At 40.4% G+C, this 25,789-nt stretch overlaps 1 protein-coding gene and 1 long non-coding RNA gene across 4 annotated transcripts; one reads left to right on the forward strand and one right to left on the reverse strand.

The window, feature by feature from the left end:
• Window positions 1-392: 392 nt before the first annotated feature.
• On the reverse strand, window positions 393-25,789 carry LOC140537281 (uncharacterized). 3 transcript variants are annotated; one of them, XR_011977652.1, is made up of 5 exons: window positions 25,542-25,789; window positions 23,485-23,537; window positions 4,850-5,217; window positions 3,306-3,369; window positions 393-3,181 (listed from the first exon to the last, which is right to left on the reverse strand). It is a non-coding gene; the product is annotated as an uncharacterized lncRNA (long non-coding RNA). The 3 variants fall into 3 exon arrangements; XR_011977653.1 differs by having other exon boundaries at window positions 23,485-23,540; XR_011977651.1 differs by lacking the exons at window positions 23,485-23,537; window positions 25,542-25,789 and having other exon boundaries at window positions 4,850-18,337.
• On the forward strand, window positions 2,667-7,136 carry ovca2 (OVCA2 serine hydrolase domain containing). The gene is made up of 2 exons (XM_072659627.1): window positions 2,667-2,995; window positions 4,868-7,136. The coding sequence occupies exons 1-2, from the start codon at window positions 2,848-2,850 to the stop codon at window positions 5,419-5,421; spliced, it is 702 nt and encodes a 233-aa protein (XP_072515728.1). The 5' UTR covers window positions 2,667-2,847; the 3' UTR covers window positions 5,422-7,136.

Consider the following 25,789-nt stretch of genomic DNA (forward strand, 5'->3'; position numbering starts at 1 on the left):
TAGATTCTTAAAAATGGCCATTTACAGTTGCCCATTAACCAGGGTTTGATTTGTTATGGTTTTATATAGAACTGTTGCCTTTACCAAATCTGCCTCCAATAAGGGTTTTAAGGGAGTAGATTGGGGCTGTCCGATCATAGAACCCTAATGCTGACTGCTGGCCGATACCGATCTGATCCGATCTTTGTGTTCATACAAATAATACAGCCCCACGAGTTGGGTAATACATGCTGTTAATAAACATTAGTAAACACCAGTAAAATCACTTTATTTTTAGTTAATGTTTCGAATGATCAGACTTTCTAAACAGGGTGAAAAATGACCTATTTTAAACTTTATAGTGTGCTTAATGTCTCATAATCCAGTCTGACCGACCTACCAGACCATCCTGCTCCCGGTTCCTTTAAAATACTGCAGTCAAGTTAATTTGAGTGTGTGTTTGTGTGTGTATACAGTGTGTATATAGTGCATTAAACTGCAAATGTCCTTTTTCCGACATATTAACTAGCAAACTCTTCACTGCTGTTCTGTCTGCCATGTTTTGTTGCTGCAGCACATTTACATCGAGGCTCCGAGCTAAAATAAGCTGGGTTAGAGTGTATCTGAGTAGTATCTGAATGCGCCAAACTGACACAGACACTGGCCCTCCAGGATCAGAACAGAAGGACCCTGGTCCGTGGCACTTCTTCTTTTCTTCTAGAAAGACTCAGAGGTTTGATCTGAACACTGTTTATAGTCTTTTTTTCCTGCATTGTTTTATCAACCACCCGGTTATGAGCCAGCCTAGCTAATTCTGCTGTAAACAGGATGCTGGGCAGCTGTCAAGAGAATTGCAACCCCTTAATTATAACACCCCCCATCCGGCTGGGCAGCACAGCGTTGTTATGACAACTACAACTGTTCCTCTTGAGCCCTACCCACATCTGGTCCTGGAGAGTCCGAGTCACAAGTCATCTGGTAAATGCCAGGTTTAGTTAGCTAGTGTATCTGAGCAAGGACGTCACCAGCCTCTGCTGGACCGTACGTAGCCCTCGGTTGGAGTGTTGGAGTGATGAAGACAATAAAATGGGTAAAATCTGTACAATCTCCAGAACCAGGGCTGGTAAACATACCAGTGCACACCAGCCCTGCAGACTTCGTGCAGACTTCAGCTCCAACCCTAATCAAGCCCAGCTGCTCTGTCTAATTTGTGCCTTCTGAGAAAATACTTGAGAAGTGCTCAGTACTCCTACTATGGTAGCCTGATATGCTGTGTCTTCAAGTAAAACACAGGCCACAGTCTGCCATACTGTGTTACATTCATTATGTCTATGTATTAAACACAGTAAACAGTACAGTCAAACCCTCTCCCCCTCCTTCTGCCTAACAGCAGCTGCTAAAAAGTGTAACTCCCATGCAGTAACACAGATCATGCTTATTAAACCGAGACACAGGACTAGGGTCTCAGCTGTTGCCTCTGTTTTGTTTTGTTTTTTTCGAACACTGTGTGACATTCATTTAGTTAGTATGGCTTTGTTTGCCACAGAAAAACACACATTACAATTGTTTCTAGGCCTTTTGTCATTTTATGAGCCTTTGCCTCCTCATTTCTCTTTGTTTTTTTTATGATGGACAAGACTAAACCAGGGCTAGACCACATATAATGTACAACAGTGATAATGTAATAATGCTTTTTAGTTATTTATAGTCATATCGTTCATACAGTGAACATTACATCCGTCCTGTCATCCACATACAAGCGGTGTCCCTGTCGAAGAGCAGCCTTTTTGTTCAGTATTCAAAGTGGCAGTTACCTGCAGGGTATGTGATTCACTAGGTGGTTTTAGATGGTTTTGATTGAACCCAAACACAAACAACTTCAATCAATAGTGTGTTTTTAGGCTTTCAGGACATATTGGACCAGAGTAGCAGTACAAAAGACCCCACTTATTGACCCCACTAGCCCCGTTTTATTTACTTCATTAATGCTGATGTAAAATGTGATCGTGATGATATTAGAGCACCGGGCTATTGGTGACAGGGTTGTGGGTTTGACACCCAGGCTCGACAAGCTGCCTCTGTTGGCACTGTTGAGCAAGGCCCTTTACCCTCTCAGCTCCCCTTGGCTGCCCATGTTCCAGGCACATGTGCTCACTGTTTACTGTGTGGGTTTGCTTACTAGTGTGTATGTGTGTGTTCACTGCATGGATGGGTTAATTTGAAGAGGCCAAATACAAATGATAAATATGATTGCCTTGTCTCATAAAAAAGAAAAAAAAGAAAAAAAAAAAGAAAAAAGATGACATTTCAGAATTTTAATATCAGCAACCCTACTCTAAGCCTAAAATAAAAGAAAAATGTACCTTTTAAAAGGGTTTATAGAATAACAATATATATAATATTTATAATATGTATAACGGTAGCGTTGGTGCTAAATATCTAGCAAAGAAAAAGGAGAAAAGGAGAACTCAAGCACTGGTTTTCAGCTCTATCAGGAGTCTAATCCTACATAATTACAGTATGGCAGTGTATTTCTAGGAGGATGGAAATATAGGAACATATTATTATTAATATAAATTAAGATAACTCAGGTCCTTTTGAGAAATCTATATTTAGCTTAGCACACACTGTCTGTCACATTTTCAGCAGCGGAACGTAGCGCTAATGCAGCTGCAGTTTCCACACGGTTCCTCTAAGCAGGCGTGCTGGTTTATTTTCTGCTCTTCTCGCTCAGACAGCGAAACGAAATCGGAACTGGGCTGGACTGAGTTTGTCGGCAGCAGGTTTGCAGGTTGTCTGCTGTAGGTCACACTGAGTGTGTATTTAGTGTACGTTGATCCTTGATCTGCTCCAACAACGGCGTGTCTGATGGCCCTGCTTCGAGTCCTGTGTGTTCACGGTTACCGGCAGAGCAGCAGCTCTTTCCGAGAAAAGACCGGAGCTCTGCGCAAACTTCTCAAAAAACAGCTGGAGCTGGTTTACATCAGTGCGCCGCATCCAGTCATCGCTAATGACAGTACGTAGCGCTAGCGAACACGACCAGCTTCGTCTCTGGAGAAGAGCGTAACGCCTGATAATCATGATGGAGGACCTCAGCCAGCCAGCCAGCTACACCCTCTGCCTCACAGGGACTAGCGCCGGCTTCGTACTTCCGAAATAATGCGTTATTTTCTCTGGTCGGTGCGGCTGGGCTGGACGCCACCTGTTTGGATAAATGATTAATTTGCGATAATTAACAATTTACAAAAAAAATTAAATAAAAAGAAAAGAAAAGAAAAGGAAGGCGACATGAAAATCGCCACAAATGACTGAGCTGTTATAAATACCTGCGCTGTCTTCATTGAGCCATTATGGAGGTCTTCTGTGGTCAAGTAGGCTTACTTTCGCAAACTGCTCAAACACCCGTGAAAAAAAAACATTTATTGCACAAAAATGACAATCAGCTTGTTATTAGTCTCTGAAGTGGCTAAACAGGTCATTTTAGGCATTTTTTTTATTTTTACATTTTTTTATTGCTTTAGGCAATAAGTTACGAAACTGTTGCTGCAAAACAGCTGTTTAAATCTCAAATCTATAAATCAGGAAAAAAATAATTAAATGTATTAATATTTATATCATAATTATAATGAATTCATAATTAAAGTGAAGTTCCATTTTCACTTAAAAGTGCTTACAGAACATTTCAAGTGTCTTCTAGTTTACACTAATGGTCGGGTTGTCCTTCATTGTTTCAGATTAGAATTCCCAGCCCTGTAAAATCACTAGTGTTGTACCGATACCAATACCGTATCAGTACCGGTGTATCGGTATCGGCAGTAGAGAGCACCGATACAATGAAGCTTACTGACATCCTACATTACTTTATTTCTTACATAGAACATTTTTGTCTGCATACTTATGAAACCAATCGTTTAAACAACCAGTAAAAGCCAGTCATTAATAGTTACTACTATTAAACCGACATTTATTAGAACTTTTACATTACAGCACTTTTTCTTTCCACTTTTTCTGGTTCTGAAACCAGAAGTTGAGTTTAAGCAGCTTGTTTAAAGACCACACATTGTGAAAAGCTACTAAACTTCATAGAAACATGTACCTGAATGTAAAATTGCTACATCAGCACCTTTTGTTTCTGAATGTGAATTTTAGACACCAATTAAAAAGCTGTCTGATGAAGCTTAGCAAGAAAAACTTTTCAAATGCGCAGTTACTCAAGCAGTAAATGCTGTTCTTTCAAGCTTATTTGGGATAACATATAAAAAAGTACAACCTATAAAGAGTGGAACACTATAAATATCAGAATTTAAATAGTAAAATAAGTAAATAAATAGTATTTAAGTCAGTGTTGGTATTGGTATCTGGACACAGTATCAGCAGATACTTCTAAAATCTGGTATCGGTGCATCCCTAAACAATGACCTCTCAAATGAGCAAGCTAAAGTATTGAGAAACTTGTGTAGCAAACTGCAGTGGGACCTCTTAGTACTCCCAGTTTTGCCAGCATAGTTTCATGATATAATTATTATTATTTTATGAATATGTACCTTCCTCTGGGAAGGTGAATGTATAATGTTATACTTCTGAGAGTCTGAGAGTTTGTACCCGTTTTCTCTGGTGGTATGAAGTTAACTAGGCTAAATTCTTCTCTTCTGATGAACTGTGGGTCTAAAATAATAACAAACTTCAAAAGTTAGAAGTATTGTGTGTGTGTGTATAAGTATAAATGTAAGTATACATTATTATTATAACTGGGTAAATGTATGTATTTATGTATGTATAGAAATATTCAGATCGGAAGAATTTCTCAGTTTCCTTAAAAGATATAAGAAGTGGAGGAAGCCGTAAATCTATGAATCTACGAATCACTTACACACTTTGTCTCCACCAGACTCCCAAGACCAAGAGAAGTCCTCCAGTGCAGGTGATGAAGATCAGAGGGGCTGGTGGTTCTCAGATGTGCAGGCGTGCAGTTTTGACGCCAGGCAGGAGTGTGACAGCAGTCTGGGTCTGGACGAGAGTCTGGAGGCTGTGCGAGTGGCAGTGAAGGATCTGGGCCCCTTTGATGGCATTCTGGGCTTTAGTCAGGGTGCTGCCCTTGTGGCCATGGTATGTGCCCTGCAGGAGCAAGAACTAGAGCCCGCTTTTAGCTTCCGCTTCGCTATCTTGGTAGCAGGGTTCCGCAGCGCCTGTGCCCAGCATCAGCGCTTCTACGAGGGCCTGGAGGTCACCCTTCCCTCCCTGCACGTGTTTGGACAGGAAGACAAAGTGATCCCAGAGCAGATGAGTCGAGAACTGTTGCCCATCTTTCCCAGAGCCCATATTCTCACTCACCCGGGTGGACATTTTATCCCTGCCGCCTCTGCACATCGACAAATCTACCAGGAGTTCTTGCAGAAGTTTCAGGAGAAGGTGGACAAGCAGGGCCAAACAGCAATTTCCTAAGACTTTCTGGATGCCTTTAATCTGCACAATGTGAAACCATGTCTAAATGGCACACTGTACAACTTATACTTAAGCTCAGATTCTCAAAAATATAAGCTGATCTGACATCAAATGAATCCCTTCCTTTTTTAAGTTTGGGAAAAAAAGAGAAGTAAATATTAAAGTTTCAATGCCTGCCATGGGACCTACCAGTCCATATTTGGAAACTATGCTTAAAACACTGCTTGTTTTGAAATCATTGTTTCTCTGATGTGTTGAGAAACAACTTATAAAAAAATCTCCACCTATTCAGCCTACTGCAGTTTAGTCTCGCCCTTTAATATTACTATTTCAGGAGCGTTTTTAGCTGCCTTTCAAAGCCTAGGCTGCAGCCGAGGTAGGGCGTGTCCTCTGTAGGACTATTCTATGGATACTCCTTCTTAGTAGCCTATTGGTCACAAACGGAATGGAACAGACCTCACTGGAAAGGTTCTGCCTCTTGTAACTGCGGTGCAAAAACTTGTGCACTTTTACTTTTCTTCAGGGAAATGAATGATTGTTATATAAGCTAATATATTTATGTGCTATATGCTTTGTTTCCTGCCTTTTTCATGGTGCAGTTTCTTCCTCTTTTGTCCTGTGTTGTATGTGTGCATAGAACTGTTGGTATCCGAGGGCCGGAAAGGGTACGTCAGTTGCGTCCTGCAAATTGCTCCAGCATTTCTGGGCTGTATACGAAGGGTCCTTCATTTTGGAACTGCTTTCTTAGACATGGCGGCTGGGCTTTGGACCACAGCTTTTAAGTGCTTTTTGAATTCGGTGCTTTACAAGATTTCCAATTAAAGCAGAACTTATTTCTTAAAGGCACAGTAACAAAGTTCATTATTTATTAGTGAAATTAATTGTTAGGAATAATAATAATAAGTCACTTAAATATGAATTGCGACCATTTTTGGGTGAAAGAAAAGTAAAATGCAAGACAAACGTAAAATGTGGGCTGTTTACTAAGACAGTCAGTACTGTCAGAGAATGACTACACCAGTCTCTTGAGTTAATTGTAAAGTAAGCATCTCATTAAACACTTTCTCTACCAGTTATGATCATCTGAATGCTACAACGCTTTTGGAAAACTGAGCTGCTTTTAAAAAAACTTGAATATGGGGTCAAATTAATCTGTCAAAATACATAGTCTGCTGATAACTATATGAAGGCTATGCAGAAAGTTCCAAAATTGAGTGTGAAAAATGGAACTTTTAAAAACCTTACATTGGCCATCCAAAAATAAAATCCAACAAATGTGATTAAGCTGGTTCTACTAAATTAATGCACTTCATGCCTAGAAGACTGCAAGCTGTTGTGCAAAAGAAGGGATATGGAACGAAATAAATAAATACCTCAAATTTTGCATAATGTTCTATATAAAGGTAAAAGATTGAGGTCTGGTGATTCTGCTAGTCAGTCAAAATGTGTCTATGTTATTTAATGTCTGTTAACCTGGTCGCAAAAAGGCACCCTACAATGGTCACCCTGGAACGTGGTAGCGTCGATGCCATGGTCTGTTTGGACATGAAGCACAAAGAATGGTCTAGTCTTTACCTGACTGGACTGCTTCGTTCCGGGAGTTTATTTTAAAATGTGTTTAAATGTGATGTTTAAGTTGGACACAAATTGTCGTGAACTGATATTCCCCACACTTCTCAGGGCACAAATCCAGGAATAAAGGAGGTCTTTAAGGAGCTCTATTTTGTTCGTATTTGTGCTCAGTACACTAAACACGTTCCGCATGGCTCTAGCTTTATACAAGTACCAGTACAACTAATCCTTTCTGCCCAAAAGGCATGTAACTACTGCAACTCTCTTCTGGCTGGTCTTCCTCTGCGCACCATCAGGCCCCTGCAACTTATCCAGAATGCAGCGGCACAGGTTGTCTTCAACATTCCCAGATTCAGCCATGTCACTCCACTGCTGCATTCTCTACAGCTGCTGCCCGCATCAGATTCATAACCTTGACTCTGGCCTACAAAGCCAAGAACGGACCAGCCTCTCCATACTTGATGGCAATGGTCAAAAGCCGATCCTACTACTAAGCAATGAATAAAATAATGACATGAAGTCTCTATAAACGCTGCAAAATATCCAATTAAATGAATTAGTATTGTGTTTGAATTTCCGCTCATTTCGTATCAGATGCTTTATAGTCGCATCATATTAAAAGTGAACGCAGTCTGATGTAGGTTACTGCTGTGGACGCTGATCATAAAGTAAAAAAAGGGGCCTGCTTCTGTGGTTGAAGGCACTAAATTTTAAACATCCATACATCCATTTACCACAAACCTTTTGGGTGGATGTTTTTAATTTAGCCTGTTTAACCATCCTCTTCACTGGAAGGTGATGGATGTAAGTTATATGGTGCTCCACAAAACAGGAATCTTTTTGTGTTGTGCTCATAACACTGTTGTAAACAAAGATAATAAAGTGAATAGGTGCATTTAGTTGGTGCAGAATTGTTGACTGGAGGTCATATGTTGCTAAGCAACCCTCTATCTTGTCTACCCCCACCCCACCCCCCTGAGCAGATATTACTTGGGTAATGGACAAACATGGTAGTGGCATGGTCGTCTATGTAGTGCTGGTATAAGTGTATCAGCTAAAGTGATGTTGGAATATAACACTGTGTACTCATACTGGCCACATAGACATGACTATGTTATTTGAGCGCACTTAGAGACTGTAGCTAAACTTTTCCATGTTTCTCTGTGTGCATTAGTCATCCTCTAGTTTCTGTGCTTCTCCATTGTGCTAAGAATTGACCTCCACCCGAACAATTTCTGGTCAGTGGTGAATAACTGATTAACTACAGCCAGTAAATGTAAACCTACCAAATGCACTTACTGCCAAGTCCATTATTCCTCTGTACTCCACATCAGTGGATTTGCCATGAAGCAGTCGAGATGTGACTCAGATGTGGACTTTCAGATTTAGGTCATTTTTACAGGCTTTAAAGTGTTAAATTTTCATTTTGTTTTCATGAGAATTCCGATCCAATAAGGTGTCTATTCAAGTGGTGGAGGCAATCATTACACTCAACAAAATCTAGTCAAGTCAAGAAGGTCGTGGTAGGCATGTCATTGTTAAAATCTACCAACAGACGCCTTCATGACTGTATATACAGAGGGATTACTTCAAGATGTAAACCAATGGTAATCCTCAAGAACAGAAAGACAGACTAGACTAAAATGAAAGCCTGTCCAGCTCTTGAACAAGATTCTTAAGACAGATGATGTCCAGATTATCTTGAGTATGGAGAAGAAAAGGAAGGGTTCCACATCCTGTCAAACATGATGGAGGGACTGTTGTGGCATAGACCTGTATGGCTGGCAGTTGGCCTGGGTCTCTGGTGTTTATTGGTGCTGTGTACTGTTTACAGAAGTGGTAGTATGAACGCTGATGTTTACTGAACCATTTGATAATGGCCCAAGACATACTGTGAAAGCAACCTAAGAGCTTTTAAAGGCAAAGAAAGAGTCGGTCACCTGACCTCAAACCGATTTTTGCTTACTGAAACAATGTAGCAACTGAAGGTGGAAACTCAGCATGTACTTGGCGAGGTCCATGGGTTCCAGGCTTTACGCATTTGCATCCAAATACTACAAATAGAAAAATAGTGTTAATCCACAGCAATGCTGGTGCACTTGCTATACTTGAGCCAGCGCAACACACACTAACATGCCAATACCATACTGGTGTCACCGCTGTGCTAAAAATGGTCCACCACCCACATAATAGCTGCTCAGTGGTGAGCCTGTAAGTGTTGGATAATTAGTTCTGGAGTACAAATGCCACTCCAACCCATCCCAACGATATTGGATGGGACTCTTCATCCAATGTTTTCCACCCCAATGCTGAGGGCCCTATACCCATCGAGTCAACGCTTGGGCCCATGTGCAGCATCTCATCTGCCAATGCTTTTCTGTGGAGATTATACACCTGTCACCTCAATGCAGCTGAATTCACAAACCTTTGGACATATACTGTTCAAGGTGGGTCTAGCTAATAAACTGGCTACCCAGGGCATTAACCAGAAACAGCAATACAGCTGGTGGACACTTGAGGCGTTAGGAAGCCAGAGCCCTAACTTCTTTTTTTTTTGCTGGCAGAAAAGTGTCATGTGTGCGTGTGCGGGAACTTTGTGTTCTCTCAAAGCTTAAGTGAGCTTGCGCTCCAGCATTGCAGCCGTGATCACTTCCAGATGTTCAGGGATTGCGCCCTGTTTTTCCTCCCTGTGCAGCCAGTGTGTCCCTGCACCTTCCCTCATTCCCTCATTTCTCATTTACTTAGCAACTGTCATTCCACCATAGAAGATGACTTCTCGACTTTAGCTGTGGCTGGAATACAGGCTTTTAAGGTCTACACTGGGTCGTACGTAGACGTTTTCTGTGTCTGTGGGTCGCTGTGTGTGTGTGTGTGTGTGTGTAAGCTGGGACAGATTGTTTGCGTGGTTGTTCTCAGGCTGCCGTCCAGATGAGGGGTTTGAATGAAGCCGGGCCGGCTGCGTGATGTGGTTGACAACCGGTTTATTTTTCTGCCGGAGGAAACACTCCACCGCAAGCCCACATGCCTGCACTCATCCTTCTCGCTCCCTCCTTTCTGTTTGTTCTATATGGAAACAGACCATCATCACTCTCCTTTACTGTCACCCCTGGGCTTATCTGTGGGCCATTTTTCGAGAGTGCCGTCTCGCTCCTCATGAAAAAATGCTTCCAGCTTAAGCGACTGGAATGAAGCTCTTTGGGGTTTTTATTGCTTTTGTGTGAGTGTTTTGTTCCTCTTCCCCATCCTTCCCGCAAACCTGCCTCTGCCTCTGCCTCTTGTTTTTCGGCCTGTTCTCCTCCTCTGCGGCACGGCGGTCCTTCGGCACACCAACACATGGTTTTGATAAGAACTTGGTGGAGAGAAAGAGAGGAGAGGAGAGGAGAAATGCAGAAAGCTCCTCTCTGCCAGTAAGTTTTACAACAGGGTCATGACTCCCCGTCTCAGGAATCTGTCCTATTGCACAACAGCCGCCGCAGAGAGAGTTGAGTGACTGGGCGAGAGAGATGGGAAGAGTTGTGTAAGTTTGGGGAACCGTCCGTCTGGAAGGAGGACAGGGGAGAGTGCGTCACTCGGGCTGCATTTTGATTTGGGGTGGGGGTTGGAGGGTGAAGTACAAGAGGAGAAGGCGGGGAAAGTGCTATAGAGTCATTTAGGGTTTGGAGGGGGCTCTTTGGGCGAGGCTTAAAGGATGGAGGCGGAAGGTGGAACTCCAGCGTGGCTGTATAAAAAACGGTGGCAGCTCTGTAGTTGCACTCTCCTTTGAGGACCACAAGGATTCTGGCTTATGACAAATTTGACTTTTTTTTTTTTTTTTTTCTTCATAAATGGATTTTATCATCATCCTCTTCTTCATCATCTTCTTCATTATCTTCACTATTCGCTACTGACCGCTGGCGTCAGAGTTGTCATGTACTATTACTCCATGATGCTACCTGTTACCGTTGTTATGATGTGCTGTCGTGGCTTCATGTCTTTTTAAATGGGTCTTTGGCCTGTGCTGGACTGCAGGAGTGTGTGGTCATTTAAAGAGCTGCCAAGTCATAGCAGAGGTCGTGTTCAGGTGATGCCTGCTGTCTTACCTCTCCTGCATCTGTTGCTGACAGTCTAGGCAGTCTGGAAGCACATCTGGCTTTAGTGTGCATGTACATGTGGTCTCGGTCAGCTCATTGGGCTATATCTTGTGATCTCCAGTGATTTGGATGATTAGTTGTAGTGCCTGTGGAAATGATGTTGCAGCGTTTGAATTAAGCACATCATTGATCAGTGATGCATAATGTGCTGCATCGTTCATCTGGAGAAAAAAATACGGAAATACTGGCTGCTTTAATCCATCCAAAGCTGTTCCTTACAGATGTCCGGTGCTTTAGGAAACCTCCTCAGGACACACACGCTCAGTATTTACAAACAGGCAGGGAGGAAGAGGATGGAGTGGGTGGTGTGTGTGCTGTGAACCACAGTGGAAAGAGCAACAGCGGACTGGTTGAATGAAATAGTGAGTGGGGAAAAAAACATAATTTTCCACATTAACAACATTTATTATATCAACACAAGTAGTGCCAAAAGGGAGATGCATTTAATTTCATTATGTGGAAATCATGCATATGAAATTCACTGTGATACGTTCAGGTGAGTGTCGAAGGGACAGAACAGAGGCAGGAGATGGCGTGTTGCATTTACATTTATTACAGTTTCGACAGTGGAAAAGGCCGAAAGTGATTTGCTGTGATTGGAGTGTGTCCTTGAAGAGAATTTCCACTGTGCTTTCCCCAATATTTCTTAATTACCCAATTATTAGGATGTTATTAAAGTCATTCTGAGAGGTTTCATTTGAAATGCTAAAATCTGGAGAACTCCCCAGGTTGATATTGTTCACAGTGGTGGGATTGGGAACCAGACACCCACTGTTTAATGCCTCTTAAACCTCTATGCCAGCTAGAAATTTGTAGTTGGTGGAACATTATGCAAATTTATGTTCTTACAGAGTTCAGTCAAGTTTTCTGAAAGTTCCTATATTGTTTTTAAAAAAACAAACAAAAAGAAAATGTTTATTCGTTTATTCTCACAGTTGAATGTGGGCTTTTCACATTTAGTAGTCCTATTTCAAAAACTAATACATAATAATTCTTCATTTTCTTATTATCAGTGTCATTTCAGAACATATTCTATTTATATTTTCAAAAAATGCTACGTTTGAAAAACATTTATGACACATTTATTAAATATTATTAATCCGTGTAAGCCAGTGTTAGTATGTATCGTTGTATCCATGTTTTTTTATTTATTTTTTTTACTGTATTATAATTTATTTATTTATTGTATTTTTAGTTTGGGGAAGATTCCAGATGTTTCCGTTTTTGTACAACTTGAAATTGAAAAAAGTTCAACAACAAAGTTCCAATAACGCTGTAACGCAACTCATTATTACGTCACACGTTTTCTGAACGTTCCTGGAGCATTACTTCTGTAACGTTACAGGCTAACCTGCCAGGAACCTTTAAAAAAAAAAACATCGCTGAACGTTTTTATGACGTCCTCTGCTAGCTGGGAACACATCTCACATTGCATGAAAAGGTTGTTTAACATGAGAAATCGTTCTTGTTAAAAATAAAAATAGCCCCCATTTAAAAAATAACATAAAACGAGTATTAATTAACAATAAATACATTGGCTCAAAAAAAAAAAAAAAAAAACATTTGGACCATCTCAGTCAGTGTAAAATCGGAGTTTGGTTCGTTTCTCTGTGATTAGCCTAAATCTAAATGGCTTTGTTTACATCTCGAACTCTGAATTAGCTCGTGCAGACCTCTCTTTTTTTGCATGGTGTGTTGGTGTGATGCTGACAGCAGGAACAGTAGACATGGCCTGGATGACGGTAGAAAGCAGTGTGGTGTGTTTTACTGGTGAGTCTGCTGCTGTGTAAGAAAACAGAGGCTAACTGGACGTTTGTTGCGCAATGGTGGTGAAATGTGGTGTTGCAATATCACTCCTCAGTGGATCTCCTCATAGCTCGAGCTGACCCAAAAAAACCCACAACAACAAAAAACCCGTAGGTATTCTGCGGTTTATCTGGATGTAACTGAGGATGTACGCAGTGTGCTCTCTGTACTCTGGTAGCGACTGTTTGTGAGAGGAATCTGCTCTTCTGAGTGTGGTCGGAGCCACTTATTATTCATGTCCAGCTCGTGCCAAACATTCACTCGCGCGCTTGTGCTGGATGGTTTTCCTGTTTATGTGGACAGCGCGTACCGCCGCTGCAGCCACGCCCCGCCCCCTTTTTATTTTTTTTATTTTTTTTATTTTTTTTATTTTTTTACCACTTTTGACGTCTGGGCTACTTTCCGTGCTTTCGTCCCTCTGATCTGTCTGTGTGTGTGTCGCCCCCCCCCCCAGCTCCTCTCTCTTTTCACCCTTTGTGTGGTCAGTCAGAAATGTTAGGGGGTCTTGCTGTGCTCTTGTCAGAGGCATTCTTGTGGGTTGGCTCGCCTCTCAGGTGCCTTTAGTGAGGGTGAATGTGAATCATCAAGAGGAGGAGAAGGAGAGAGAGAGAGAGAGAGAGAGAGAGATGGGGGGGGGGGTGTTTGATCTTTCATTCCAGTTCATTTGATCCCTCATCTCAATGCTCTTTAATGTTCTCAGCAGAGGGAAGTGTCAGTGCCTCACTTCCATCTTTAAGCCTGTTGGTCACACTAATGCAGAGTGGACTTTAAAGGGCATTTGTCACACTGCAGGGATGTGTTGTGACGTTTGTGAAGCAGGAGGGTACAGTCTATTTCTTTAGGAGTAGTCCTGCTGGCAGTAGTAGTATGTAGTATGTAGTAGTAGTAATAGTAGTATGGTTATTATTAGTAGAAATAGAAAGGACTAGTAGTGATACTAGATATTATAGACAGTATTATTGTAAGTAGTGGTATTAGTGGTTCATATTTGTATTTTTTAATAGTATTGTTAGTAGTAGTATTAATACTAGTGTAGTTAGTAGTTGTAAAAGTGAACATGGGAATAGTTTATGAGTATTCTGATTATTAGTAGAAGTAGAAGTGATCCTACAGTAAGTAGCAGGATAATTGTAGTGTTATTGTAAGTAGTGGTAATAGTGCTTGATATTGTTTATTGTTATTGTGAGTGGTAGTATTGATACTAGTGTAGTTAGGAGATTGTTATTAGATGTAGACACTAGTGTAATTAATAGTTGTAAAAGTGAACGTGGTAATAGTTGACTATTGTTGAATAATGTTGAATAATATTCTTATTATTAGTAGAAGTAGAAGTGATTCTATTTTTAGTAGCAGATTGTGTTATTATTGGTAGTGGTAGTATTAGTAGTAGTAGATTAGTAGTAGTGAAAGTGAGCTCAGTAGATTATGATGATGGTGGTGGTAATTATTATTGGTAGTGGTAGTATTAGTAGTCGTAGTGATTAGTAGTAATTAGATGAAAAGTATAAGTATATGATTAGTAGAAATAGTAGTTCTAAGAGTAGAGGTAATTAAAGTAGTAGAATTAGATTAAAATTGTATTATCAGTAGCAATAGTAGTAGTAGAGATACTGATGTAAGTAACTGTATGGTAATAACTTGATGAATATTAGTGGTAGTACTGATGCAAGTACAAATAGGATATTGTTATTATTATTAGTAGTAATTAGTAGTAGATTATTATAGGATAAGTAGTAGTGATTAGTAATTGGTAGAAGCAGAAGTAGTACTGGTAGTAGTGATAATTGTAGAAAAAAAAAGTAGTAGACATAGATCAATGATCAGGTCAGTACTAGTGGAGATACTACTGTTAGTAGTAGATTAGTAGTAGTTGTGAAAGTAGTAGTAGTAGTGATGCAACTGTAAGTACTAATAGATAGTATCTTATCTTTATCATATCTTTAGGTAGTAGTAGAACATGTGTTTAGGATTCTTAGGTAGTAGTAGAACATGTTTTAAGGATCTTTAGGTAGTAGTAGAACATGTTTTTAGGATCTTTAGAACATTTAGGTAGAACCTTTAGATAGTACTAGAATGTGTCTTTAGGATCTTTAGGTAGTAGTAGAATGTGTTTATAGGATCTTTAGGTAGTAGTAGAACATATATTTAGGAACTTTTGGTAGTAGTACAACGTATCTTTATTAGGTAGTAAGAGAACATGTTTTTGGATCTTTAGGTAGTAATAGAACATGTTTTTAGGATCTTTAGATAGTAATAGAATGTGTCTTTAGGTAGTAGTAGAACATGTTTTTAGGATCTTTAGATAGTAATAGAATGTGTCTTTAGGTAGTAGTAGAACATGTTTTTAGGATCTTTAGATAGTAATAGAATGTGTCTTTAGGTAGTAGTAGAACGTGTTTATAGGATCTTTAGGTAGTAGTAGAACATGTCTAAGATCTTTAGGTAGTAGAACATGTTGTTAGGATCTTTAGGTAGTAGTAGAACATATCTTTAGGTAGAGGTAGAACATGTTTTTAGGATCTTTAGAACATTTAGGTAGAACCTTTAGATAGTACTAGAACGACCAACGTATCTTTATTAGGTAGTAGTAGAACATGTTTTTAGGATCTTTAGATAGTAGTAGAATGTGTCTTTAGGATCTTTAGGTAGTAGTAGAACATATCTTTATTAGGTAGTACTAGACCATGGTTTTAGGACATTTAGGTAGTAGAAGAATGTGTCTTTAGGTAGTAGGACAACATGTTTTTAGGATCTTTAGGAAGTACTAGAACAAATCTTTATTAGGTGGTAATAGAACATGTTTTTAGGATCTTTAGGTAGTACTAGAACAAATCTTTATTAGGTGGTAATAGAACATGTTTTTAGGATCTTTAGGTAGTACTAGAACAAATCTTTATTAGGTGGTAATAGAACATGTTTTTAGGATCTTTAGGTAGTACTAGAACAAATCTTTATTAGGTGGTAATAGAACATGTTTTTAGGATCTTTAGGTAGTACTAGAACAAATCTTTATTAGGTGGTAATAGAACATGTTTTTAGGATCTTTAGGTAGTACTAGAACAAATCTTTATTAGGTGGTAATAGAACATGTTTTTAGGATCTTTAGGTAGTACTAGAACAAATCTTTATTAGGTGGTAATAGAACATGTTTTTAGGATCTTTAGGTAGTACTAGAACAAATCTTTATTAGGTGGTAATAGAACATGTTTTTAGGATCTTTAGGTAATAGTACAACGTATCTTTATTAGGTAGTAGTAGAGCATGTAGTTAGGATCTTTAAAACATGTCTTTAGGTAGTAGTAGAACATCTTTAGGATCTTTAGGTAGTAGTAGAACATATTTTTAGAATCTTTAAGTAGTAGTAGAGCATATCTTTTGGATCTTTAGGTAGTAGTAGAACATGTCTTTATTAGGTAGTAGTAGAACATGTTTTTAGGATCTTTAGGTAGTAGTAGAACATATTTTTAGAATCTTTAAGTAGTAGTAGAGCATATCTTTTGGATCTTTAGGTAGTAGTAGAACATGTCTTTATTAGGTAGTAGTAGAACATGTTTTTAGGATCTTTAGGTAGTAGTAGAACATATCTTTTGGATCTTTAGGTAGTAGTAGAACATGTCTTTATTAGGTAGTAGTAGAACATGTTTTTAGGATCTTTAGGTAGTAGTAGAACATATCTTTTGGATCTTTAGGTAGTAGTAGAACATGTCTTTATTAGGTAGTAGTAGAACATGTTTTTAGGATCTTTAGGTAGTAGGAGAGCATGTCTTTAGGTAGTATTAGAACATGTCTTTAGGATCTTTAGATAGTAGTAGAACATATTTTTAGGATCTTTAGGTAGTAGTAGAACATATCTTTTGGATCTTTAGGTAGTACAACGTATCTTTATTAGGTAGTAGTAGAACATGTTTTTAGGATCTTTAGAACATACCTTTAGGATCTTTAGGTAGTAGTAGAACGTGTGTTTAGGATCTTTATGTAGTAGTAGAACATGTTTTAAGGATCTTTAGGTAGTAGGAGAACATGTTTTTAAGATCTTTGGGTAGTAGTAGAACATGTTTTAAGGATCTTTAGGTAGTAGGAGAACATGTTTTTAAGATCTTTGGGTAGTAGTAGAACATGTTTTAAGGATCTTTAGGTAGTAGGAGAACATGTTTTTAAGATCTTTGGGTAGTATTAGAACGTGTCTTTAGGATGTTTAGGTAGTGGGAGAACATCTTTAAGATCCTTAGGTAGTAGTGGAACATATCTTTAGGATCTTTAGGTAGTAGTAGAACATGTTTTTAGGATCTTTAGGTTGTAGTAGAACATGTTTTTAGGATCTTTAGGTAGTAGTAGAACATGTTTTTAGGATCTTTAGGTTGTAGTAGAACATGTTTTTAGGATCTTTAGGTTGTAGTAGAACATGTTTTTAGGATCTTTAGGTTGTAGTAGAACATGTTTTTAGGATCTTTAGGTAGTAGTAGAACATGTTTTTAGGATCTTTAGGTTGTAGTAGAACATGTTTTTAGGATCTTTAGGCTGTAGTAGAATGTATCTTTAGGATCTTTAGGTTGTAGTAGAATGTATCTTTAGGATCTTTAGGTTGTAGTAGAATGTATCTTTAGGATCTTTAGGTTGTAGTAGAATGTATCTTTAGGATCTTTAGATAGTGATCGAACATGTCTTTAGGCTCTTCTGCTGTTCTGCTAGTCCACCTCTCTGCTTTCTGCCCTGAACAGTAAGAGTTTATGTGCTGGGAGTGTGATATCAGCACATAGTCTCTCACTGTGCAGGGACGGAAGACTCCATCAGCCAGTGTCAATTCACTCCACAGCAACTTTTAACACTCCCCCTCCCCCGAACACCATACACACATACACACACACACACACACACACACTTCAACATGTCTTTCCTTGCCACTGTTTCATGGTTATGATAAAAACTGATTTCAGTGAAGGAGTCAGCAAAGCTTTTGTTTGTTGCTGTACCTTTATTTTTCTCTTATAGATAGGACATATACATGACCCACACTGCCAGCTGCCTTTGTGCACACTTACAATATTTTATCACTTACTCTAAAGCTGCAGTTCTGTACCTCGGCCTGTAGAGAGCAGCACGTTCTAACAAACAGTGATGTGAAAAGCACTGCTGGCTGTGTTCTGGTGAACTAGGTCTTGTCCTAGGAGGCGTCTCTCAAAGCTTGTTTTTTCAACAACATTAAAATGCATGTTTTTTCCTTTGGAACATTTGTTCTTCAGAGAAGTCTCACCTATTTCTCTTCCTTTAGCAAAGGCAGTGGTTCTATCTAGAACCGTCACAACTCAACATTGTGGACGTTTAAATGGTTTGATGAAGTAAACTGTCTGTGCTCTGTAGAACCCTTTTGTGCTTAGAGTGTTCTATAAAGAACCATCTACAAAAATGGATCCCTGTTTAGTGCTCTGTAGAACCCTTTTGTGCTTAGAGTGTTCTAAAAAGAACCATCTACAAAATGGATCCCTGTTTAGTGCTCTGTAGAACCCTTTTGTGCTTAGAGTGTTCTATAAAGAACCATCTACAAAAATGGAATCATCATGACAGGTAAACGACCCTTCAAATATAAGGAAAACCTTGTTTGGTAGATGTTATTTAAGGAGCACAAAAGGGTTCTATAGAACACTAAACATGGATCCATTTTTGTAGATGGTTCTTTATAGAACACTCTAAAAACAAAAGGGTTCTATAGAACACTAAACAGGGATCCATTTTTGTAGATGGTTCTTTATAGAACACTCTAAAAACAAAAGGGTTCTATAGAACACTAAACTGGGATCCATTTTTGTAGATGGTTCTTTAAAGAACACTCTAAGCACAAAAGGGTTCTATAGAACACTAAACAGGGATCCATTTTTCTTAGATGGTTCTTTAAAGAACACTCTAAGCACAAAATGGTTCTATAGAACACTAAACAGGGATCTATTTTTGTAGATCGTTCTTTATAGAACACTCTAAGCACAAAAGGGTTCTATAGAACACTAAACAGGGATCCATTCTTGTATATGGTTCTTTATAGAACATTCTAAAAACAAAAGGGTTCTATAGAACACTAAACAGGGATCCATTCTTGTAGATGGTTCTTTATAGAACACTCTAAGCACAAAAGGGTTCTATAGAACACTAAACAGGGATCCATTCTTGTAGATGGTTCTTTATAGAACACTCTAAACACAAAAGGGTTCTATAGAACACTAAACAGGGATCCATTCTAGTAGATGGTTCTTTAAAGAACACTCTAAGCACAAAAGGGTTCTATAGAACACTAAACAGGGATCCATTCTTGTAGATGGTTCTTTATAGAACACTCTAAGCACAAAAGGGTTCTATAGAACACTAAACAGGGATCCATTCTTGTAGATGGTTCTTTATAGAACACTCTAAACACAAAAGGGTTCTATAGAACACTAAACAGGGATCCATTCTAGTAGATGGTTCTTTGTAGAACACTCTAAGCACAAAAGGGTTCTATAGAACACTAAACAGTGATCAATTTTTTTAGATGGCTCTTTATAGAACACTCTAAACACAAAAGGGTTCTATAGATAACTAAACAGGGATCCATTCTTGTAGATGGTTCTTTATAGAACACTCTAAGCACAAAAGGGTTCTATAGAGCACTAAACAGGGATCCATCTTTGTATATGGTTCTTTATAGAACACTCTAAAAACAAAAGGGTTCTATAGAACACTAAACAGGGATCCATTCTTGTAGATGGTTCTTTGTAGAACACTCTAAGCACAAAAGGGTTCTATAGAACACTAAACAGTGATCAATTTTTTTAAATGGCTCTTTATAGAACACTCTAAACACAAAAGGGTTCTATAGATAACTAAACAGGGATCCATTCTTGTAGATGGTTCTTTATAGAACACTCTAAGCACAAAAGGGTTCTATAGAGCACTAAACAGGGATCCATCTTTGTATATGGTTCTTTATAGAACACTCTAAAAACAAAAGGGTTCTATAGAACACTAAACAGGGATCCATTCTTGTAGATGGTTCTTTATAGAACACTCTAAGCACAAAAGGGTTCTATAGAACACTAAACAGGGACCCATTTTTGTAGATGGTTCTTTAAAGAACACTCTAAGCACAAAAGGGTTCTATAGAACACTAAACTATGATCTATTTTTGTAGATGGTTCTTTATAGAGCACTCTAAGCACAAAAGGGTTCTATAGAACACTAAACTATGATCCATTTTTGCAGATGGTTCTTTATAGAGCACTCTAAGCACAAAAGGGTTCTATAGAACACTAAACAGTGATCCATTTTTATAGATGGTTCTTTAAAGAACACTTTAAGCACTAAAAGAGTTCTATAAAACACTAAACAGCGATCCATTCTTGTAGATGGTTCTTTATAGAACACTCTAAGCACAAAAGGGTTCTATAGAACACTAAACAGGGATCCATTCTTGTAGATGGTTCTTTATAGAACACTCTAAGCACAAAAGGGTTCTATAGAACACTAAACAGGGATCCATTCTTGCAGATGGTTCTTTATAGAACATTCTAAACACAAAAGGGTTCTATAGAACACTAAACAGGGATCCATTCTTGTAGATGGTTCTTTATAGAACACTCTAAGCACAAAATGGTTCTATAAAGCACTAAACAGGGATCCATTTTTGTATATGGTTCTTTATAGAACACTCTAAAAACAAAAGGGTTCTATAGAACACTAAACAGGGATCCATCTTTGTATATGGTTCTTTATAGAACACTAAAAACAAAAGGGTTCTATAGAACACTAAACAGTGATCCATATTTGTAGATGGTTCTTTATAGAACACTCTAAGCACAAAAGGGTTCTATAGAACACTAAACAGGGATCCATTCTTGTAGATGGTTCTTTATAGAACACTCTAAGCACAAAAGGGTTCTATAGAACACTAAACAGGGATCCATTCTTGTAGATGGTTCTTTATAGAACACTCTAAGCACAAAAGGGTTCTATAGAGTACTAAACAGGGATCTATTTTTGTAGATGGTTCTTTATAGAACACTCTAAAAACAAAAGGGTTCTATAGAACCTTAAACAGGGATCCATCTTTGTATATGGTTCTTTATAGAACACTCTAAAAACAAAAGGGTTCTATAGAACACTAAACAGTGATCCATATTTGTAGATGGTTCTTTATAGAACACTCTAAGCACAAAAGGGTTCTATAGAACACTAAACAGGGATCCATTCTTGTAGATGGGTCTTTATAGAACACTCTAAGCACAAAAGGGTTCTATAGAACACTAAACAGGGATCCATTCTTGTAGATGGTTCTTTATAGAACACTCTAAGCACAAAAGGGTTCTATAGAGTACTAAACAGGGATCTATTTTTGTAGATGGTTCTTTAAAGAATACCTTAAGCACTAAACGGGTTCTATAGAACACTGAACAGGGATCCATTTTTGTAGATGGTTCTTTATAGAACACTCTAAGCACAAAAGGGTTCTATAGCGTACTAAACAGGGATCTATTTTTGTAGATGGTTCTTTAAAGAACTCTTTAAGCACTAAAAGGGTCTTTATTCTGCCAAAAAGGGTTCCATTTTTGTTATTATGGTTCCATTTTTGTAGAGGGTTCTATAAAGAGCACTCTAAGCGCTAAAGGGTTCTATTTACTACCAAACAGGGTTCCGTCTTTATTATGATCGTTCCATTTTTGTTATGATGGTTCCAAAGTTTTATTTAGAATGCCAAACAGGGTTCTGCCTTTGGTACAAGTCAGAGAACTCTCTTTTAGTATGTATTATATAGTATATAGACCTCTATTTGTTTAGTGTGTGGTATGGAACTGTGCTGCTGTGTCCGTCAGCTGTAGCAGGTTTAGGTTGGGGTTATATTGGTGGAGGGTGCGTATCAGTAGTAGGTGCTGGTCTAAAAGCTCAACACCTGGGACATGTTTTACCCCAATTTGGATCACCAATTACACAACAGATACATGTTCTCCCCCATCACATGCAATGCTCCCGACACTGGGAGGGTGACGACCGACACACACGTCCTCCAACATGTGCACAGGCACCCTCTTTTTTCTAAACTGCCACTGATGCAACGTCACCAGGCAACCAACGTGCTCAGAGGAAAGCACCATGCACCCGGATCTGATGCGTCGGCCAGCAGACAGTGAGAAAGTGCGATTGTGCTCCCTCGGGTAACAAGGTGACTTCTCTAGGAGATTAAAGGAAAACTGAAAAATGCCTAATAGTCGTTTTATAAGGAATATATAATGGACATTCTCAAGGTCGAGGTGCTGAACCAGGATCGGCTATTTTGCCTTTCACATCAGCTGAATGGATGGATGGCCAGCATGTTGCCGAGCAGTGCTCACGCTCTGCATTGCTTGATAAACACGAAGCTGTCATGAGCTTATGAAATGCAAATCAAGTCAAAGTTGGCTAAATTCAGTTTGCGCTCTTAGCCTGATTATCTCTGCTGTGTTTGATCTGTTCTCATTTTTTTCTTCCTGTGAATAAAACTGACAGCCTGAAATGAGCACTTTGTTGTTGTTGTTAAGGAATCAAAGACCTGTGCAATGAATCCTTTAATAATTCGACAATGCGGATGTTAGACGTCTGATGGCTTAACATTGTGAAAATGCTGCAGCTTTGCTTGAGCTGACTAGAAAGCTATATTTCAGGATTCTGCAGCAGTGACCGTACAGAGACTTTTATTTTGTAAAATAATAATTAAAAAAAAAAGGAGAAAACCAGAGGTTCTGTGACCTACTTTGTGTTGGCAGCTGTTCCAAAACCAAGTTGGGGTGAATGGGGTAAAAAGTGCTCTGCAGTGCTGTCACTCCTGCCCCTTGGCGACCATGGCTGTAGACTGTTACCACGTGCCGTTGCTACAGTAACAATCTAAAGCCACGGTCACCATGGAGACAGCAAAGATAGGGGCGAGACGGAGTTGGCATGGTAACTGGAAATGGCGCTCTCTGATTGGCCGAGACGCTTCGCCTCCGTAGCTCAGGACTCCCCCAATACAGTCCACCTCGCACGCGCCCGCTTGGCGTCACAGCAACGCGCGTGTCCTCTAGCGTGCCGCGCGCATCGACGGCCATCGGTTTCTGTATTTTCTCGACAACTCAACACTCGCGTGACTAGCACAGCCCCCTGAACACGAAGCTTCCCGGCTGTGTTTATGCGTGGGGAAAGGGAAGGGGGGGAGGGGGGGCAGTGTCGCTGTGACGCTTATCTGACCAACGCATATCATCGTGTGTAATTATCTTGGGCTGACGTCAGAGTTCTAATCAGGTCATACACACGTTCTATAAGCAGAGAGAGAGAGAGAGAGAGTGTGTGTGTGAGTGTGTGTGAAGGAGGGAGGGGTGGGGGGGCTATAACCAGACTTCAGTAGCCATGACTGTAGACTGTTACTGTGCTGTTGGACTCTATAAGCAGTAAGCAGTCTAGAGCCAAGGTCATGATGCGCTGGTTCACACAGTGGTACCGGCTCTCGGTGCTGCCCGGCTGTGAACGCTGTGAAAACTCTCGAGCCTGTGTGAAGTTCAAGGAAGCAGGATATGATGCTCACCTGAACGCCGATCTTGTGTTGCTGCGTTGGTGATGACGTGTCAGCTCCGTTATCTGCTGGACAAAGACATACAAGGCTGAAGACATTACACAGGGGCGGGGGAGGGGGGGGGGTGTCCTCTCAGTTGACCCAGGGAAGGTGAATATAGCGGGACATTTACATCGTTGGTTCGTCGGGAGGTTCTGATATGTACTGATGGGTCAGTGTTTTGCTGCCCGGGGTCACTGCCTAGCCAGGCACAGTGTTCTCGGAACAGCAGTTCCCATGAGTCCGTGACGTGGGCGCCATATATCAGCTTAAGGGAGTTAAGGGAGAAGGACAGCGGTTGCATTGCAAAGTTTCTGACCGAAAGGGGACGAAATCTGTGGGGAAACTGGCACGTTAACCCCGCTGTGTGTCTCAGCTCAGTGAGAGGTTCAGGGCACTGTTCATTTTAACGGGAGAGTGAGCTGAGCTGAGCCGAGCCGAGCGGAGCGGCGCTGTCCGTGGTGCTGAAACAGAAGCGCTGCTTGGGAAATGCCTTAGAATAAAACAAGCACCGTTATGTGCTATTATAAGGCACACGGTCGGGGGTGGGGGGCCATGTAGCTTCCTAGTGTGATGTGCCTCATATCTACACGGTTCTGGTTTGACTGACTGAAGATAGATGTCACCAGTTGTACAGACAGGCAATACTGACATTCACCAGTGCTGGAGGCAGGGACAACTGACTGTCACCAGAAAGAGGCAGCTGACTGCTGGTACGGTCCTCTTTCCCTACTGTGGTGTTTTCCTGTTCTCTGGAGTGTGCTGGTTATTTTAGGCTATCCCAGTACGCTCGCTGTCGTTCAGTTAGGAAGTCACCAGTGAATAAGGATATTTACGCATGAATGGGGGAAAACAAATGACGCCCACTCTCACAAAGAACTCCCCCGCTATACTGCAGTCAGTTCGTGTGAGTGTGTGAGTGTGTGTGTGTGTGTGTATAAGAGAGAGAAAGAGAGTGAGAGGGAGTGTGTGTCTCTTTAAAGGGTTACAGTAGGTGACTGCGAATCATCTGCAAAGTGCGCAAGAGTGACGCAGAACTGACTTCAGCGGGCGAACCACGTCACAGAATTAGTATGGAGAGAAAAAAAGGTAAACGGAAACGAGAAGGTAGGGAACTCATGAGGAGGAGGAGGGGGGAGGAGGAGGAGGAAGGTGCTCTCTGGCTCTCGTGATCAAAGGACAGTCGGTGGAGATACGTGGAGAAAAGGAGGTGGTAACACCCGGAAAGAACTAAGTGGGTGGGGGGTGAAATGGGGGGGGGGTGGTATCTCCACCGGAAATGTCTTGCTAAAAAACTTGTTAAAACTGTCACACACACTTAAACACACACACACACTTAAACACACACACACACACACACACTTAAACACACACACATACAAAAAGGGGCACAGCTACTTATTGTGCTCAGCGCAGTCAGCTGAACGAGCTGTAGGCTGGTTAATACACATTTCATATATTAGCTACATTTTAGGACATTTCTGGCGTCAGAACAGCAATAAAGCACGCGTGTAAGTCTTACTAGCGCTCCGCTGCGAGCTGCACTGTCCTCTTTAAGGAGGCTACATGCTGCCCACGTGCGAGAAAAGTGACTCACACTGCAGCTCTTTTTCCCGCACCCGTATTCCGGCACGTCTGCGGTCTGCGCTACGATTGCTTAGCCGCGTGAAGCTTCCCGCGCCCGGATTGGCTAAACAGCTCGGGCTCACAAACAGACAGCCTATCGGAGCACGAACGGCTGGCCAATCAAACTTCGAGGAGGCGAGAGTCGTCTGAAAACGGGCGCTAAAAAAAGCAGGGTGAAGCACCGTAAAACTCCTACAAATCGCGCCTGCGAACCGCCAGCGACGTTGCAATAAACGGAACTTCACAGCCCCACTTTATTCTGTTTGTCACTTGGAAGCAATAACTGGTGAAAGCGAATGAAACATGTTTACGGACAGTGTCTTTGTTGTCTGTGTTTTTTTTTTTCTTTTTTCAGACATTAAAAGCTGCAACCATAAAACACACAGGATGAAAATCCCCCTTACCTTGGAGCGGCGTGACAATCATGAGAAACGAGTGTCCTCTTGGATTTCTCAGCAGACAGCAGATCGCAGGTTTGCTAAAGAAGTCGAGCAGGGTGGATGTCCCTCTCTCTTTCTAGCTCTCTGTCTCTGTGCCTCTCTCTCTCTCTCTCTGTATGTCTCTCTCTCTCTCTCTCTACGTTTCTCCACATGTTTCATCTGTTGTTTTTTTTTCTTTCCTCGTGGAAAGAGGAGAGCTGTGCTCCGAGCTG

Source organism: Salminus brasiliensis, chromosome 16, assembly GCF_030463535.1.
Source record: "Salminus brasiliensis chromosome 16, fSalBra1.hap2, whole genome shotgun sequence".
Lineage (NCBI taxonomy): Eukaryota > Metazoa > Chordata > Actinopteri > Characiformes > Bryconidae > Salminus > Salminus brasiliensis.

What these genes read in the sequence shown, in the direction of transcription:
- ovca2 (XM_072659627.1), top strand. Translation starts at nt 2,848, where the DNA reads ATGGCCCTGCTTCGAGTCCTGTGTGTTCACGGTTACCGGCAGAGCAGC. An exon ending in TCCAGTCATCGCTAATGACA is followed by an intron (nt 2,996 to 4,867) that starts GTACGTAGCGCT and finishes TGTCTCCACCAG; the next exon opens with ACTCCCAAGACCAAGAGAAG.